This window comes from Pagrus pagrus, assembly GCF_965226575.1.
Source record: "Pagrus pagrus genome assembly, chromosome: 23".
NCBI lineage: Eukaryota > Metazoa > Chordata > Actinopteri > Spariformes > Sparidae > Pagrus > Pagrus pagrus.
This window is the reverse complement of record NC_140205.1, coordinates 8,328,684-8,347,915: the sequence shown is the minus strand read 5'-3', so window position 1 is coordinate 8,347,915 and position 19,232 is coordinate 8,328,684. Positions and strand designations below refer to the sequence as shown.

At 43.0% G+C, this 19,232-nt stretch overlaps 1 protein-coding gene across 2 annotated transcripts in view; it reads left to right on the top strand.

The window, feature by feature from the left end:
• Positions 1-18,862, top strand: part of snd1 (staphylococcal nuclease and tudor domain containing 1) — a 173,082-nt gene extending 154,220 nt beyond the window's left edge. For both annotated transcript variants that reach the window (XM_084346557.1, XM_084346558.1), the window contains exons 23-25: positions 1,509-1,712; positions 15,134-15,178; positions 17,788-18,862. In XM_084346557.1, coding sequence (XP_084202683.1) covers positions 1,509-1,712; positions 15,134-15,178; positions 17,788-17,853 — 315 coding nt within the window. In that variant the 3' untranslated portion in view covers positions 17,854-18,862. The remainder of the gene's footprint in view (positions 1-1,508; positions 1,713-15,133; positions 15,179-17,787) is intronic.
• Positions 18,863-19,232: the final 370 nt, after the last annotated feature.

Below are 19,232 nucleotides of genomic sequence, written 5' to 3'. Positions count from 1 at the left end.
CTTACTGTTTAATCACATATTTCTTGATTTAATCGTGCTAGTTTTCTCATATCAGACAGTATTCTGTGTAGGCAAAGCTCCTGTGTGGTTGCTTTGTGTTAAGACAAAATTTACATTTATGCATTTGAGAAGTTTTGGCTCATACTGTTAAATGGGGGAAAAAAAGGGTTTTCTAGTAAAATATTCATATTCCAAAAAAGACCACATATATATTTTTTTAGTTTAAAAGTAGTGTTTAAAGTCAGCAATTAAATACTCCGCTGCACAGCCGATTTTATTGCCTTACAGTAAGCAAAATGAAGATATTTTATCCTGTTCTGAACACATTGAACCAGGTCTGTTCTGCACATATGGTAGACAAGCGAGGGTCACTAGAAGGCTCTCATTAATTTTGTATTGCCCCCTCACGAGTGTCAAGGCATTCTTGTTCTGTAATACTCTCTCCCTGCGTTTCTGTCTCATCTCTTCACCACCCTCTCTTACCCCCCTCCCTTTCTGTCTCACTCTCTCTCTCTCCCTCTCTCTCTCTCTCTGTCACACACACTCGCGCTCTCTCTCTCTCTCTCTCTCTCTCTCTCGCCCTGAGCTCCCCTGCAGCGCCTGTGACAAGTTGACCAGGGGGAGAGCGGGGACAAAAAAGGCCCTTAGTTTTGTGCCTTGAACAAGCTTCCCTGCCCACACAGACTCGCACACGCACACGCTCAGACACGCACATACCCAAGGGCGGCTAGCTCGAAGGGGGTTGCCATGGAGACAAGACCAGGGCGAGAAAGAAGGGAAGCGAAGAGATGGATGGTGTAGGGGAGGGATGGATGATGGCCAGGGACTGATTTTATTTTTTATTTTTTTTGTTTTTAAGTGTCTTCCTCCCTCCGAAGATGCAGCTCCCTTTTCTTTTTTTCCTCCTTTTTTCGACCTGACTGCTGGGAGGACGTAAGGTCAGGATTGCATTGCAGCTGTTCCACCTCCTTTCTCCACCGTGTGTTCAATCAAACGCTGCCCTTTCGCATTCGAGAAGGTTAGGAATGAGAGAGAGTGAGGTAACTAACTGAAGAATGAGAAGAAAAGGAGAAGTAAGGGGCAGGGCGAGGAGGAGGAGAAGGAGGAGGAGGATGGATGACAGTCAGACCATTAGATAGTTCAGTCAAATGAAAATCTCTTGAACTGGTTGAATTGATTATTGCTGTGCTACATGACTGACAGATTACTGTGTGAGTGATCATGTAACTGCAATCGATTGGTGAATAATGTGTGGAGAGGAATGCATATATAGGGTGTATTTATCAGCCTCTGCACGTATATGTGTGTGTATGCATATATGTTTAGCAACCATCAGTAGTAACATATTAATAATCCCTTTCACCTTTTTCCCTCCCTTTCCTTTCTCTCCCATTATCTCCTCAATCTTCTTTGTTCCTTCTTCGATCTCACCATCCATTACTGCCCCATATCCTGTCCTCCTCCTCACCCCCCTTCTCTCCCTCCCATATCAACCCCTGCCTCTTCAGGAGGATGCCCGTGCGGACGTGGTGGACTGCATTGTGAAGGACATCCAGAACACCCAGTGCCTGTTGAACGTGGAGTACTCGGGCCCCACCTGCCCACTCGTCACAATACAGTTTGGGGACACCAAGGATGACGTGGGTCTCGGCCTGGTCAAGGAGGGCCTGGTGATGGTAGACGTCCGCAAGGAGAAGTACCTGCAGAAGATGGTAAGTGAAATGAAGTCTTGAATTCAGTTTCTGAAGGCCTAAAACTAGATTTGAGGCTGATGTTGAAGCCTCTTATTGCTGTTTGTTTGTTTTAAAAGGAGACATATTATGCTCATTTTCAGGTGCATAATCTTATTTCAGGTTACTACTAGAATAGGTTTACATGGTTTAATGCTCAAAAAACACAGCAGTCTTCACATACTGTCCAGTGCTGCAGCACTGTATTCCCCCTCTGTCTGAAACACTCTGTTTTAGCTTCTGTGTCTTTAAGACACCGCCTCCAGAATACCCAGTCTCCTCTGATAGGTCAGCTCACACATGCCTGACCCAACATCGCTAAAAACAACAGAGCAGCTGTGCAAAATCAGTTCTTAGGTGCCAAACTAGCCGTTAGGCATAGATTATGCAAATGTGACGAGGCGTTTCAGGAGCAGTGTTTTCTGTGGGTGAGAGGAGTTTCCGTTGGTGCAGACTTTGACCTTTTTTAACTTTCAAGAGCTTTTACATGCAGAAGAAAATATGTAAAACAGAACGGAAAAGGAAAAAACAAAAAAGCAGAATAGGTCTCTTTACTTAACATTTAGACGACAACTTTCTCTGTCCAAGTTAATGACACTTTCTGCTCTCACTGAGGCAGTCATGGCTGAATATATCCAAACTGTTGTAAGAAAGTATAATGCCGACTGACAGTGATATGTTGTCTGTATCTGGGTTGAGATGTGAATCGTGGTTTTACTTCCAGGCGCTTTTAAAGGGAAGTGTGAAAGAATTAATTTGTTGAAACAGGTCGGTTAAAGAGTCATAATGTCGGTTTAAGTACATTTCTTATCGATTTCCCAGCTGGATTTTGACCATAGTGCCAAACAGCAAATCAAACTATCAGTCTTTCAAACTACTTTTCTCTACCTACGGCTTGTTATTCAGCAGGTCAATGCACAGTATGGATCAATAGCTATTTGCGCCACCGCTGTTCCAAACAGACAATGGCGTCTGTTGATCAAACGGTAGCAGGTGCTACTTAACTCTAAGCACACGGCAAATGTTTCGCATTCTTATTGGCAAATGGGCCCCTTGTGTATTATTTAATGTTAAAAGGTTCATCTACCACCTATGGCTTTCTGACAGTCCAATAATTGCCACATTTCTGTGCTAGCGTGCATCTACCCACTCGTTTCCTCTGAGTTTGTCATTTATAGATTGTTTTTGAAAAATGGAAGCTACCATTACACCGACTGCCTCTAGGTATTCTAATGTACTAACACAGTGACACAACAGACATAATGCCTCTCCTTGCTTGTCAATCTTCCACCACACAACATACGCTTACACACCTCTACAATTTGGTGGCCATTTTGTCAAACCATGAAGCGTCGCTCATTTACTTCTCCTCTCATTATGCTAATTCATCCCGGCAGACTCAAAGCCACTCTGTACATGAAAGATAAAGAAAAATGGGGGATATTTATTCCTGCTGCAATTACTGCTTCCACACAACCCCGATATTAGTCACTCTGCTGTTTATTTAAAAACTGAAACGCACAAAGCAATAGAGAAATATGTCCACAAGAGTGTAATTCCCGAACATAATCAGAGTGGAGAGGCCTCAGTGGGAAGAACACATTTGTAGAGACATTATTTCCCACGATTTATTCACTCGCACACGGAAGCTCATTTTTGTACACACTAAACCACACCGATAAAAGCACTTCACGCCTCCCAGTTGGTCAATAGAGCACTGTGCATCATTGTAAGAGCATTTTGACCTTTGACATCTTAAGAGTAGCCGAGGACCATAATGTAGTCTCTGGGTAATGGACCCTATAGGCAACGGACAGTGATTAAAACCTTCTAGCCATACCACTAATGGGCTTATAGACTGCACAGATGTAGGTTTTGTTGGCTCAAATGGTTTCTCTTTAGTATTCGCCAGCTGCGTCTCCAGCATCCGCTTGTTCCTCGCGTCTGCAGACGAATATTTTGATCTGGAGAAAGCTTAACAAGCAGCAGTGTTGCCAGTGTGCTTACAAGTGAGTGTTAAAGTAAGCTCTAAAGCAATTCTTGTTGATGATTCCAGCCATCAAGTCTGCTTCAGCTTAAAGCCGAACAAGCTGAAGTATGATTAGGCCACTTTTCAAACCTTGAAATAGAGTAAATGTGCGTCAGATTCATGGATTGTGTGGGCTTATTGTATGCTGCATACAGTCGCTAAATTGCCCAGCTAGACGTCCATTCTAGTTTATCAAGTATAATGTGGATATCTAACAGTGAGTGTTGTTTAAATGGTTACTTTTCTGGTCTGAAAGGTTTTACGAGAGAGGAAAAAACTTTTTGAAGGTAGTACTTTCACTATGTTTGCAATCAATTAAAATGTTCAATGACTTTTTAAGTTAAAGTAATAAAAAATCTCAAATTTGACGTTCCTTCTTTAACAAATTAAATTTCTTTGGCTTTTGGACCTTGGTCACACATAGAAATTTTAGAAACAAGACAAAAGGTTAATTAAGGAAATAAAAGGAAGATTAATTGAATTGCAGCATGAAACATATGAAAGACCAACAACACAGGACAAACCATGAGTGCATTCATTCACTCAGTCTCTAATTGAGATGTAAAGGCAGATAGAAATGGCGCCAGGCTGCCAGCCCGAATGGATCAGAGTCATTTGTTAGCAAGAGGCATCTCTGGCTCAAAGATTCATGAGCAGCACTGCAGCTGCTGAGTGCGACAACAGAAAATGTTATCTTTCGAGGGCCGGAGAGTCAAGAAACGTTGGAAAAAGCAACCTTTTGTTGACCTCTGGATCCTTGCCCCATATTCTTCCCCTCTTTTATAGAAAGTTCCCCGCGAGCTTTTGACAGTGTAGTATTCTAGCAGGCTCACCCCGAGCTCTTTCTCTCTTCTCACTCACCCAACCTATCAGCCTCCTTGTAAAAGTGACTTTTGTCCTTCCTATCTGCTCCATTTTAGCTCCATTCTTTATTCATTATCCATTCTGGGGGATTGGAACATGGTCATTGTAATCTGTACTCTAGTGCTAAGCATTGTGTAACAGATGGGCTGTAATGTTCACTGGCACTTCAGTGACTATCAATAGTCAGTCATAAGTGCACTGAAGGTTAACACCAGTCTTTGAGGGTGGCATTGTCCCAAGGGGGGAAAAGCAGAGAGGGATATTAGTCCATTTGGGGGCTTTATTTCTTTTTTCAAGTGCTTTTCTGCTTAAGCCCTACACTCACCGATGCCCACTATGCGCACCATATGGATGGCTACTGTTGCGGCTATACGACAGTATCATAGTATGGGATAAACAGTCATTGTGGAAGTGTAGGCGAAAAGATCATCATATGCATGCCAGCTGCCGCTATCTGATTGGATGGGAGTGGGATATTAAGAGGGAGGCCGGAACACAGGAAGTAGGAGGCGGCTGGAAAACCAGTAAGCCAAATTATGATTGATGTAGCCTACTGTACTTAGTGAGGGGAAACTTAGAGGGTGACCCAGATGTGTGGGTGAACAACACAGCGTGGGATTAAAGTACAGATGACCTTTTTGTCCTATAGAATGTATTGACCCAAAAACACAGAATCAGAGCACCCATATGTGAACTGTATGTCTCTATATCCATTACACATCCTGAGTGTGCAGACATGTACTGACAGTCAATGTCATAGTATAGAGTTTAATCTGCCATACATCTGTCATATCATGTGAAATCCATCTGCACATGTGTTGTTTATGACATTTAGATCATCATCCGTGAGCGATATCATTGATTTATCATCTACAAAGCTTTGGAAGCAGAAGGGACTTTATGTACTTTACATAACATACAGTAGCTACAGTTAACAGGCATTATGGGCCAGTTACTACGTTTCGCTGGTTTCAAATCCAACCTGGAACTTTTTATTGTTCTTCACCCTCTGCTGTATTTCTCTGTTGTCCTACAGAATCACATTACCAATCTCTTTGTTCCTCTGTCTGCTCTTCCTCTTTATGTGTCACCACTCAGGCATTTTAAATTCAGATACAGAGCTCTAGAAGAGGCTAGATTTCTGTGCAAATCAACTTGTAACAAAAGAGAGTGCATGATCACGTTTCATCCTGTCATTCCCTGAGGCACAGCACTGCTCTACTCTGCAGATTGTCAGGTACATGCTATCATCATGTTAGGAAAAAACAAAGGCATTTAGCAAAGCTAAACGGTAACAGCAGCCAGGTTTAGAGCAGTGTCAACCATGTAATTTGCTCTGATTGCCCCAGTTGGCAGCTCCTGTTTTTAAATTGGGGGAAAAAAGATCTGTATTTCTTCCCTTCAATATCAAATCTAGCAAATGCGTGAATAAGAGCACATTGATTTTCTCCATCTCAAATGGCGAGAATGAAAGTAAGTGTTGAGTTTAATCAATAGGGCATCAGCATGCACAGGAAAGTACTGAGATTATCTCACCCAGAGAGAGGAGAAGCAAAAACTTAATCAAAACTTCAAGTATGCCTTATAATTCAAGGATACTTATATTGACATATTATCACTTCAGTTATAAGCAGCCAACAACATATGGCATTTCTGTCAGCTTTGGCAACCAAAAAGTTTTGCCAAATTTGAAATGTAAAACCTCCTATTGGATTCCGAACAAGCTGCAGTCTTTTTTTTACACCACATTCAGAGTTCTTCTTTCCTCCTCGGACCTCTCAAGACTCACACACTGACTTCTCCACCTCCAGGCACAGTAGATATACTAAGCCATCCTTAAATTGTCCTGGCACCATCAACTATCCACTGCTAGAATGGCAAGTTGCCACACTGGCACATACTCACTCACTAAAGCACTTTCTCTCTCTTCCTCCATCCCTCCGAACGTCTCTCCGCTCATTTTTTAGAGTCTGATTTCTACCATTATTTCCGTCTCTCAGTCCTATCGCCTCTTATCTGTCCACCGCTCTCCTCTTCATCACCTCTTTCTTGTTTACTTGCCTCTGTACTCTCCATTTTCTCCGCCTTCTGCACATCACTTTCGACCGCACTTGTCATTATTACGTTTCTCTCCACTCACTTTCACTCACTCATACACCTGTCGTCCTCTCCCTGTATTTTTTTTTGTTTTTGTCTCTCTCTTTTTTTTTTTTTTTTACCTTTCCTATTCATGTTCTTCAAACTGAGCTCTAGCACTTCATAAAGGCGGCTCATTTGTGTGTGTGTGCGTGTCTGATTTGCATTTTTGTCTTTCAGTGCTATATCACGATGAACAATAATCCCAAAGAATTCAAGTGGAGAGGCACTCAGATCAGACCTGGCGTTGGCCTCATAATGAGCTGTGATTTAAAACGCTGTTATCTGCAATTATTTGCAACTTGCATCAGCCAGCTCTGCCCTGCGAACCCACAGTGCGTTGATAGTAATGCCTGTCTTTTCAAATTTTCTGTGAGGGCATACAGAACAGGGACACGAACTGTGTGTGTGTGTTTCTGTAGGCTAATATTTGAAAGAGAAAGTGAAGAAGGCAGAGTGCTCAACAGATAACTAGATACACTAGACATTTTTCTTTCTACCTGATTGGGTCCACAAGTAATAAGTGCCTGCGGCTGCTATCTTTGACCAACACACAAATACGCACCCAGAGTGATACTTTTTGGTCGCAGATGTAGTTGAAATGAGTCTGTCATGACAGCTCAATTGGAAGATGGCTGTGTGGTTAGAAGCACTATCTTTTTTGCTCGGCTGCTTCTCACCAGTGTTTTCTGTCAGCCGCCGCCAAACAACATGAGTGATTCCGACTCTGGCAGGCCACCGGGTAGAGCGGTCTCGCCCAGTCACCTCTGCTAACTGACATCGGTGCTAGCCCCCAAAGTGCATTAGCGTTACAAGCTAATAATCTCCCGTTTGCTAATTACAAGTCAATTACAAACACGGAAGTCTCTGTCACTCCCTCGCCAGCGCAATTATTATCAATCACGAACAGGAATAGAGCCTGCTGTATCGACCTAAGCTCAGTTTCCTTCTTGTCTCCTCCCGAAGAGATAAAGCCATAAAATAATTCACACACCTTACACAAATGTTTGTAAAGATCTTTATTAAAATGTTAACAGTGTGTGTTTGAGCGTGTCTCGGCAGAAGGCTATGGGGAAAACAGCTGCGAGGTGGCTCCCTTAGAGTGAAAGCTGCAGATGAGAGTCCTGGAATCTTTAATTACCCAGCCGCCTCCTGGGAAATGTAGTTTTATTTCTTCCTTTTATCTTCTTTGCCTGTATTGTTGCTGTATTCGCAGCGAGGCCTCGCTTTTCATGTATGAATGTCGAGCAGAGGACTTTCAAGTAGCTTTGAGGGGCCAGAAGGGCAGCTTTTAAGTGGTGGCTCACACGAGATGCAGGTATTTTTTTTATTCTTTTCACACAAGCAGCCTCATGGGTAGTGTAGTTTTCTCACAGCTTGCAGTTAGAGACCCCCCGTGTAGTCGAGAGTGCAGCAGCTGCATTGCACAGTAATTGTGTTAATGTGGGTTGAAGCTGGAGACGAAGATGAAATGGCGTGCTTGGAAGTATAGTCTCACCTTCAGCTGCGTGATGGGAATCCATACAGGAAATCAGGAAGGAGGGCTGCACACATACACAGGATGCCTCCAGGGATGGGTTGTTCCATTTATCAGTGTGCAGTAGTGCTGTTTGCTACACATACTTTAAAGTTAGGTGGCTAATGGGATGCAGTTGGATGCTGTCGCACTGGTAAGCCAGTGGTTCGGACTCTAATGATAAGCCTCATGGGAGTGTCAGTGTTTCAATACAGAAGGTTCACTGTAACAAAATGAGGCCTCGTGGGCAAACAACACATCATGTTGTAGCACCGCTGTTGCTGCTTATGAGCTGTCCCCGAGCAGAGAGGACGGACAAGGAACATGTGTGCGGGTCCCTCATGAGCTCCGACACACACTCCTTTTTTAAGTATTTATTTTTAAATGTAGAGAGCGAGGAAACAAGACAATACGTGAGAGGACACGCTCAAGAATAACAGTGTGCAAAAAATTACAAAGACAAAGAGCAACACAGACGAGAGGTTTGTGTTCGTCTCCGAGCAGAGCCAGCAAACCTCCGAAGGATCCCAACCCAAAATATTCCTCACCGTGTCATCTATAAATGGCTTTAAGCAGTATTCCAACCACCAATTGACTGACTTTAAGGTTGCTGCCCTCCCTGTTCAACCCCAACGCCTGTCACACCCCATCAAGAACCCCCTACCTCATCCCACAAAAACCCACCACAGGGTGCATATAAACACACACACTCGCACACACTGAGCTTCGTGGGCGTGTGACAGCATGACCGCTCCCCACCAGTGGCTCAATACCTAATTTACAAGTAGACTTAGAGATGGAGCCTTTTAATGGACATTTTCTGCTCCCCTGTTATTGACTGCACACACACTCACACACACACACACACACACACTTGCACAGGCAGTTGCCTCCCCTGCTGCCACTGCTCTGAGGGCCCCTTTGACATGTCCTAGCTGACACGCGCCACTTCCCAAATGCCATTCCATCTTCTGTGGATGTATACACACACACACACACACACAGTCACACACTATATCCTCCCTCTCACACACACCCTGGGGGTGAGTAGAGAACAGTCAGGAAGGGAGCAGAGACACCATGTTGTTCAAACTTAGATTATTTTGAGTTGTGTGACCTCGCGGGAGAGAGAAAAAAGATATTGGAGAAAAAGAAGAGCAAACTCTTGACTCTTGACGCAGCCTATATAAAAGTGTGTGTGTGTGTGTGTGTGTGTTTGTGATGTATTTCTATGATACATTAGTGGTTTATGTAAGACTTGTTTTCTTACCAGTGCCCCTGGGAGAGCACTGGAGAATGTTCTCTGTGATATCTGTTGTTAGCCCTCCCATTTATTGTGTGCGCGTGTGCACATGTTTTACATGTGTGCGTCCTCCTTAACTCCATGAACCCATGCTGGTGGGCTTGTCATGCCACGTTCCTGCCAGAGTGCCTGATCTCCTCCGACAGCCATGCTGGGGGGGACCAGCGTGCAACATGGCGTAATCCCAGTTTACCTCAGATAGGGACAATGACACTCATGATGTACACGTAAGCTCGTCTTTTTCCATTTTTGAACAGATTTCTACGAAAATACCCACATTTTTTATGAAGGAGCACATTGGTGCGAACTGATTTGAACTCAAATTGATGTCCAAAAGTTATTTTATGCGAAAGGCAGACAGTGATTGCTGCAGTTTACAATAAACAAGGATCTCTTGCATCATTGAGGGCTCAGAAAATGCTTCAAGTAATTGAAGTGAAGAGAGAAACTGGGAGCACATGCAAATCAGCTGCTGATTATACAAGTAAATAAAAAGAAACGAGAATTTTTGATGATTTTCACACATTCTCATGTGATTTAATTTGATTTTCAGCCTTGTTTGGTTCATTCCTGGATTGGACATGTGTTAGTTTTACATCTGTAGAAATGAGCAAAGGCAATGTCATACTTTTCATCCTACATTTACTCAAACACACTTTATTTCGCACACTTCCACACAACAAGCCTCAGAGGATTCTCTCCCCGGTTCGCTAAGGTGCTCACGTGACGAGCCTTTCCCTATCCAACCGCTTGTACATGAAAATTCTGAAGAGACTTTCCCAAAACCGTGGCCTCCTCTCCGCCTGCCATGCAGTATTCATGCACTGACATGTTGAATGAGATGACATCTCTTAGGACTACAATCCGCGGCTCAGCCAAGTACACTCAACTCGAAACAGTGTGAGTTACAGACATAAAAGCCATTATGTTTCGGCAAATACTCCGACGACGACCTGTCTTGCGCAGTTATCTGCTTTCAGTGGAGTCAAAAGGAGACGGGGATGGCAGGCGGAGGGAGAAACGAGATGTCATTGGGATTGAGAGAGCGGTACAGAAAACAAGACAAATGCAGCAGCAAAAGAGAGTTGGTGGTAGTTTCTCTTTTTTTGTGACTGGGAGGCTGTGCGTCTGATAGTCATTGCTGTTAATGAGAAAAGCTCAACATGCGTGGAGGACAAGCCTCATTGTTCCCTTTTCACTCGAGCGGTTTTACGTCGCCTGACATCCCATTTTGGCGTCGGAGGACCAAGAGAGCACACCCAGTGCTCAAACTTTGATTAGTCGCTTGCTTTTGATATGCACTCCATCCGAAAATCTGCTTTCACTTTGCATTTTTTTCGCGTACTGTGAAATGGAAAAAATAAGGGGGGGAAAAAAGGCAGCGCACCTACGCACCAGACGCGCGCAACCTGTCAGAAAGCTGCCACGTTAGCTCTCGCTCAGATCCGTCACTTTCACACCATGCTTACCAGAACACCACCTGGGCATGACATGTGCCGGCCATCGCTGGGAAATGCACGGTCTCACTCTCTCGCCTTCAGGCAGACAGATTCACAGCCAGGCAGACACACCGACTAGTGCCAAAACACCAGACCCGCACCACCTGTCGTTCATCTTATGAAAAGCATCACACGTACACGAAGTCTTCCAAGTCTCCAACTAGAAAGTTTACCTGCGTGCAATAAAATTGACTCAGACAGTAGTTGTAAATCTTTATTTTTCCCTGAATGTGCTTGGAGTATCAGATAGTTGTTTTCTCAGTATGCTCCGATAAATTCACACAAACGTGATCTGTCGGCGTGAAATTATAATAAATTGACTTCTGTAATCAGTGAACTCTCTGATAGTTGTTTTGTTGCACGTTGCAGACTCCGAGTGGAGTTTAAATGGATGCTAATCACACAGACGCAGCTCCCTCCTTAGCCCAACAGCATATTCTCTGCTTCTGCCAGTGTCCATGGCCACTGCTCACCAAACATGGCATCTGTCTGGCATATGGGAGCTCTGTAGGGTCATCCAGACGAGCACGCGGTCACCCGCTGCCTTCTGCCGCCCAAATTCCCTCCAAACATGGCATTTTCTTTTCCTCGTCCCCTTATTCATTATCGTCTTCTTGTTGTGTTTCATATTCAACTCCTCCTCCACATAATCAGCTTTAAACGCCATCCTTGTTGGCCTCTCTCCTTTGCTGGAACATCATTTCTTTTTTCTGACGCTCCTGCATCACACATCATCCCTCTTTTTCCATCCTCTCCCCCCGTATTTAACACGGCACTTGTTTCCCAAGAAACATTCCTTCCCTTTGCCACTTGAAGTCGTCTCCAGATGAGTTTTGCCTCTGTTTTTGTCGCAAATGAGCCATTATGCCTCCCCACTGGAGCCAATAGAAAAGCTGTGAAAGAGGGATCCGGGACAGGATACGTGGAGCTGTTCAGAATCCGTAGGCAGCCATCATTGGTGTTCAGCTGCACACTGATTGGCTGTTGTGTCACACCGAGCTGAAGTGAGCAGAACAGTGAAAGATGAGGGCGAGCCGGGAAGAGGCACCCTCCCGACCGGAGTACAAAGAGGCTCACCGTGATAGTTCCAATATGGCAGCGTATCATCTGTGCATATTGTGCTGTAGTGCTCTTGACTCGGTATCTTTCACAGAATGCTTTGCATTCGGATGGAGGCGCTCAGCTGTGTCGAGTTTGGCAAAAGTGACGACTGGATATATTTTTTTATTTCCTCTTTAAAGTTGAGCTCAGGTTTATATATTCCCGCTTTGCCATTTTTCTCACAAATGTAATTTTCTGCTCAAATATTGCTAGAGCCACTTTGAAACCCCTCTTCCACATAATTTTAGTTTCCCTCTAGCTTTTTTCCAAATGCAGCACTAGCATAGACAGCTAAAACTGCTACGGGCACTGATAGCTCCCCTCCAAAGCCCAAATGGCATCACTGGCCTTTTGTGTCGGTGAAATATCGTCGGCTGGGTCCTCCATATGGTGACATCTGCCTGATGGGACCAAGATGCCATATCCCAACGCCTTCCAAAAAATCTCTCCTTTAGTTGGCTTTGATGGATGACTTGTGCAGCCACTGCACTTTCCCCCAGCCACGCGCTCACACGTGCACCGCCTTAGACAGAGTGGCTGTACCATCCAGCTGCGGGTCTGTTATCTTGGCGGTGCCATGTGCAGCGGAGCTATCAAATCAACCTACGTGCACGAGCTAGCAAAGCAATTAAACTCCAGAGCCCCATCCACACTCGACAGTTTTAACATCTGGCATCCTTGTTCTGGTGTGTGTGTGTGTGTGTGTGTGTGCGTTTGTGTGCGTCTGAGTGTGAAAGCCAGCTCATCTGCTACTATAATAAGCTACAAAACATGGTGCACAATGAATCCATTACAAGAACACAATGACTCTTCTTCACTTTCTCCTCCTTTCAAGTTTGCCGTCTTTGTGTTTTGTCTTTAACTTGTTTTCTTTGTACCGCCATTGCGAACGTTTCCCTTTTCAAATCTGTTCCGCTAATTCAAATCCAGCGAAACCTACTCAACAATTGGCTACACAACACTTACTTACAGAACTTTACTTCCACCTTGTGCAGACGGGATGTGAGAGGTGTGGGTGTGCACGGTTAAACACGGTGGAGGTGAGATGAACTGTGTGTGTGTGTGAAGGCCTCGTGCAGAGCTTGATCAGTCTGTTCTCACTCCAGCTCCACTCAGATGGCTCTGCCGGTTGAGTTTTCCAAGGTCCATACATCCACTTACGCTGTACCCATCTATCCAAACACTGCCTCTCACACTCTCTCTGCACCCCCTCCCCTCCCCTGCCCTATGACTCATCACTGGTTCATTCAATGAGGCTAAGTGGCTGTTCTAGCAGAAGCAGTCAATATGCTCAACTCTGCACGTTGGCTTCCTCCTCTCTCCTCGTCCAACTCTTTTATATCCTCTCTATACGTCCATATTGCGTACGTCCAGTTGTTTGCGTCAAGCAAATTAAACAACTGCATGTCTACCACGCATCACATTTTTAGACATGTGATAGGTGTGTACAGAGGCAGCATAGCGTGACTAAGATGATAAACTCCTGCGTTTAGCACTGGCTTAGTTTATTAATAGTTTCTTTATCAGAAACTTGAAGAGAAAGTTTTGCTTTTAATCTTATTAGAAATAAAACCCACATTACACAAGACGGTGTGGGATTTTACTTTTGTTCTTGATCAACATAAGGAAATACACATTATACAATTATAGTTCATGCTAGATATTTTAATAAACTGCTCATAGACGGACTGAGAGACACATAATGAATTAAAAAAGGAAGTTAAAAAAAACGCACAAATCTCTGATATCTGCTACTTCATATTGTAGAGCCTTTGTCTATAGACCTCTTATGCTTTTCATTTTTTTCCTTTCCTTCAGAATGTTTTATATCTTTTTGTTTATATAAAAAAATAAGTTTTAAAAGGTCAGAGTCCAGCCTTTGAAATGACAGAAAAATTATCCTCAGCCATCTTGCCGAGCGAGTATCATCTCAGATGTGAGGGTTTGCTGCTCGTCTTTGTTTCATACACTCGTGAACTGATCACGTCTGAGTCTTGCGGTGTCAAGGTAGTTAAAGGTGCCACCTCGGGCTGTGGTAAATCAAAAGAGGCAGTTTTTTTTATTAACTCCGGGCAGATTAATTGATAAACCGAGAAAGCAATCTGTGTTAATCAATTATGAAAGTTTTGTTAGTCGCAGCCCTTCACCCGACCATGTAAGGCTATGGCTGTAGAAGTCCAAAGGTGATTTACATTTAGAAAGGATGCAGTTTATAAAATCAGCTTTTCATTTGTATATATATGTAACAGAGGATAGGATTGGCAACCATCTCTACCATACATTAAAAAATAGCACTTTTCTATGTAAAGCCCTTTGACAAACTGTTTAACATGCCTGTTTACCATGGCTCTAATTTTTCTCCATCAACCCAGGTGGAAGTTGGGGCTCATTCCCTTTTAGCTAGTAGCTCCCTTAAGGCGTCCTGCGAACGCACTTGATTATAAATTGCTGCTACAAACCAGCGAGGTGTCGGCCCGGGGCTAGCAGACACGAGGGGGTATGAGAGCCTCTCATCTGGAGTGGCTTTGCGAGTGTGAGCTGTAGCATGAAGCGCGAAGTGATGCCCTGCACACGGCGGATAAAGCATTGACCCCAAACGGCGAACCATAATGTGGCGTACCACACTCCATATGCTTCCTTCACATGTTTTCGCGTTCCACATCCCCTGCAGTGACATAAGCACTATGCGTCCATGTGTGTTATCTTGATCCTGTTGATCTTCAGAGAACGCCATGTTCCTCAGAATCTAGTGTTGCTGCGAGGGTGAGCAAGTGCCCTTCTGAAAAAGTGAACTTTGTCAAAAAAAAACTTGTGAATTTCCATGTAAGCAGGTAAAAGAAATGTCTGGAGGGGCAGAGGAGGTTGAAAGGATGCATTGATTCACCTTAATCCTCTAAAATCCCACGTGTGACGCAGTGATGTGATATGCTAATGGCTCTTCTCTTTCTGCCCTAGGTGACAGAGTACCTGAACAGTCAAGAATCTGCCAAGAGTGCCAGGGTAAGTCATCCAGACCCGGCAGTCCCGACTTCATTGTCTTTCCCTCTCTTTTCATCAGCTTCTCTCTCGCCTCCTCCTCTTTATAATTTAGGTTTGTCTGCCTCTCGCTGAGAAATCTAATATTGCCAAAACAAGAATACATTACAACACTAATTACTTTTCGACACCAACTACCAGAGAAAGTGTCTTTTCTCTTTGCGGCTTTCCTCTCTTTTCTCCCTCTCTCAAGATGCGACACATTACATTGGCAGTCACCATTGTCCCATATGGATTGCTGCCCACAGTCTGTGCAGGTCCATACTGTGAAAATGGGGGGTGGGGATGTGTGCAAAAGTGTACAGCGGGGATAGAAAGGGAGAAGAGAGAAAATGGAGAGTGAATAGAAGGCAGCATATAACACACAGGATGCCTGCTTCTTTTTTTTTTTTTTTTTTTTTTTTTTTTTACAATAAGTCCAGTCACAGGGATCCAACACAACACTGTCCAGTGAAAATGACTTTAATCAAGCCCAGAAAACCATCTTGCCAGAGCGAAGCTGGCAGCAAATAATGGCATTTAAAACCAAACACATGAAAGAATCTAATAATGTGGGTCATTAAGAATTTAGTCATTTTCATTATACAAAAGCGGGGCTATGTTTAAAGGATACATTTTTCTTATTGTCAACAAATCCCATGAAAAAACTAAACAAACAATGAATTGATCCCACTGTGTAGTCCAAGCCTGATGTAGCTTATTCCTCTGTTTCATTTAGCTCCATTATTGTCCAAAAACAATTACAAAACATCAACGAGTCAATGAATTAACAAATCAACAAGTGTGTCAATCACAAATACTCATTAGTCGCTGGAAATAGTCCCCAATGAGTGCTATATTTACTCCTGTTTGACTGGCGTTTCCTATAGACTACAACGTCCAGCTCTCTCTGGAGATCATTTGGCTTTTTATAAGGTGGAATATGTAAGAATTTTAGTTTTAAACCTTAAAAAATTAACTGCAATTATCAACACAATATGAAGAAGTAACACATGACATTATATTGAAGACATCTATGTATTGTGCTGCAGAGATATGTACTGGAATTAGCACGCTAGCCAGTTTGTGGTGGCCATTTCTTACATATTGCGCCTTTTAAATAAAACTACATCTTTATCACCTGTTTTTAAAGTGACAGAAGCTAACATTTTGGTGTTTTTGGTCGTTTCATGGGATATTTAGACAACAATAAAAATATAAAATATCAGCAGGTGTTTGCTCCAACAAAATAGAGGTCATTGTTGTCTAAACTTTGCTTTATGGTTAGTCTGTCACTGAAAATAGTCTTCAACAAATACTGTATTTACTCCCAAAACTACAGCTTTGGTATCTGGGCCTAAAGATGTACATCATCAAGGGAACCAATGGGTTTGGGGCTTAGTGCCACAGATAGGCCCAGGAAAGCAGAAATAATTTAGGCTGGGTATAAGAAATGGGTGTTTTTGGTCTTTTCATGAGATATTTCGACAATAACAAAAACATAGAAGTATCACCAGCCTTATCCTTCAAGAAAAAAACAATAGATGTCACTGTCTAATAGCCTGAGCTTAAGTGTCAAAACCTTGTTTGCTGGATCTCTTTTGTTTTTGTCTTCAGACTTTGACAGGAAAGTTTTTGTTCCTATCTAAGCCTTCTTTCACAAGAACCCTGCCAAGCCTGCGCACACCCTCCAAACAATCGGATCCTATTTTGTTTTTGCTCATGTAAATGTCAAGCGCGATGGCTCAAAATCCTAGCGGAAGCCGTCCCTCCTGTGCCCTTGTGGTTCACCCCGTAGTTACACAGCACGCTCAGACAACGAGCCAGTCGGAGGTGGTATTGACTCAACAATCATAATTGGAGTTACAACCGTGTTTTCAGGGTGTCGGGAAGGGGGAGAGGGAAAAAAAAGGCAGCGAAGTGGGAGACGGGAAATGGCAACACGTACAAATGGCTTGATTCATTCATTCATCCTAATAACTAGTGCTAATTAGCACAGTCGCTAATTAGGTATGAATCACAGCATTAACAGCTGAGCGCGCATGCTTGCGAGAGCCAAAAAAGAAACATCCCACACAAGACCCTCTTACATACACAAAGACACAAACACCCCTCAGACTGCATCACATTTAAATAACCAATTGCCATACTGGATGCTGATCCAAACTACACACACACTTTGCCAACAGCATTGTAATAAAGGCGGCATTTAGCTGGGTAACGCATGTGATGGTTTATGAGGCGACGCGGGAATGTGAATGTAATGGAATAGGAGAAGTAATAGACTGGGTGGTATTTGAGGCATTGTAGGGCCTCCAGCTTGGATGGGCAAGCACAAAGAGTTGGATTAAATGGTGATGATGATGATACAGTCGCCTTCACACCAGGCTGTAAAAGCAGTGATCTCTCTCTCTCCACACTGCATGATGACTTTCTGTCTCCCTCCCACACTCTCCCTTTTCTCTTGACCATTTAACATGTAATGCGCTAGAGAGGTTATTGTAGCCCCATTCAAAGGAATGGGGAACATAGCCGCATTTTACGGTTATTTGTTTCATTATGGTCAATAAAATCTGTCTCTGTCTTTCCATCAGCTCAACATTTGGCGCTACGGAGACTTCCGTGCAGACGATGCCGACGAGTTTGGTTACAGGCGCTAAAAATGGAAAAGGAAAAAAAAAAGAAGAAGAAAAACACAAACCGACCATCCAATCAACACCATTCCAAAGACCGACATGGACGGCGAGTGACGCTATTGGACAGAACATAAAGTTAATAAAGAAAACTAAACGACAAGCATTGACTCACTTTCCTTTATATTTGACATTTCATCCCTCCGGTCCTGACTTTTCTTCTGCTTAAACCTTTTTTTTTTTTTTCCCCTCAAGCTCGCCCCTGTAGCTCCAAATAGAGCATGCTAGCAGTGCTAAAAATAAGAAGAAAAAAAAAAATCATTCGAGAATCACTTTTTTATTCATCCTTTTTTTTTTTTTCCTAATGGGCCACTGCCAGCTCAAGCAGCCTGCACTATTGCCAATCTGTGTTATTTGCCATGTTAACTTTTCAGCAGACTTCCTGTGTGAATGATAATAATTATAATACTTAATGCGTACGTGTTTCAGCCAATCATGTCCTCTGCTCTCTGATGCTATAGCCCAATCCCTGCTTTTCCTCTGTACAGGAAGGGACTGGTTGTTTCGGGGGAGATGCTTGATTTTGTTTTTTTTGTTTTTTGCAAAAAAATGCTTCCCTAATAGATTTCATGTAAATGTGAGGATATGTTGAAAAGTGTAAATGGATTTATTTTAGCGAAATACTGTAGGTGGAGCCACACAGACAAAAAAAAAGGATGAGTTTATTTTTGTCTTTCGATGTATATCTGTGTGATGATGACATTTGCAGATGTTTTTGTGGGGAGTGTTTTGTCGTTTATTCACTATGTCACACTTTTATGACCAGTAAACATCGATGCCATCGTGGCATTTTATCATCTCTCTATCTCCTTCTGTAAAGTTTACATTCTTAAAATGGTTATGATCCTATCTCGGGCAGACTCTTCTCTTTCTGTCTCTGTATGCCATAGCAGAAACAGTGTTTTGAATTTGTTTCCACATAATGGACCTTTGCATTCTATTAAAAATCTGCTGAATAAAAATAAGCAAACTAAAAGTGTTTTGTCGTCATTATTTGCTTGAAAAACTGAGGAATGTCGTGTGTTTCTTACTTGCTAATTATACAGTTGTGGGTACAAGGATCGACAGTGAGGTCTTCGCGAGTTCTGATCAAAATTCAAGTTTGATTGTAATAAAGCAGTTGTGCTAAAGTAGGAGAGTACTTCTCCGCAGATAAAAGGTTTTGTTTTACCTGTAAAACAAAACACTCTGACGAAGGCCTTTGACTAAAAGCTTGGCTTGGTTTTTTCAAAGAATCTGAAATTAGAAGCCTGCGTCAGTTTTGAACTAGTTTAACCTTTGAAATTTATTTCACAGTAATTCTAATTATCTACTTCTACCAAACAATAGCGTATAATAGACTACTT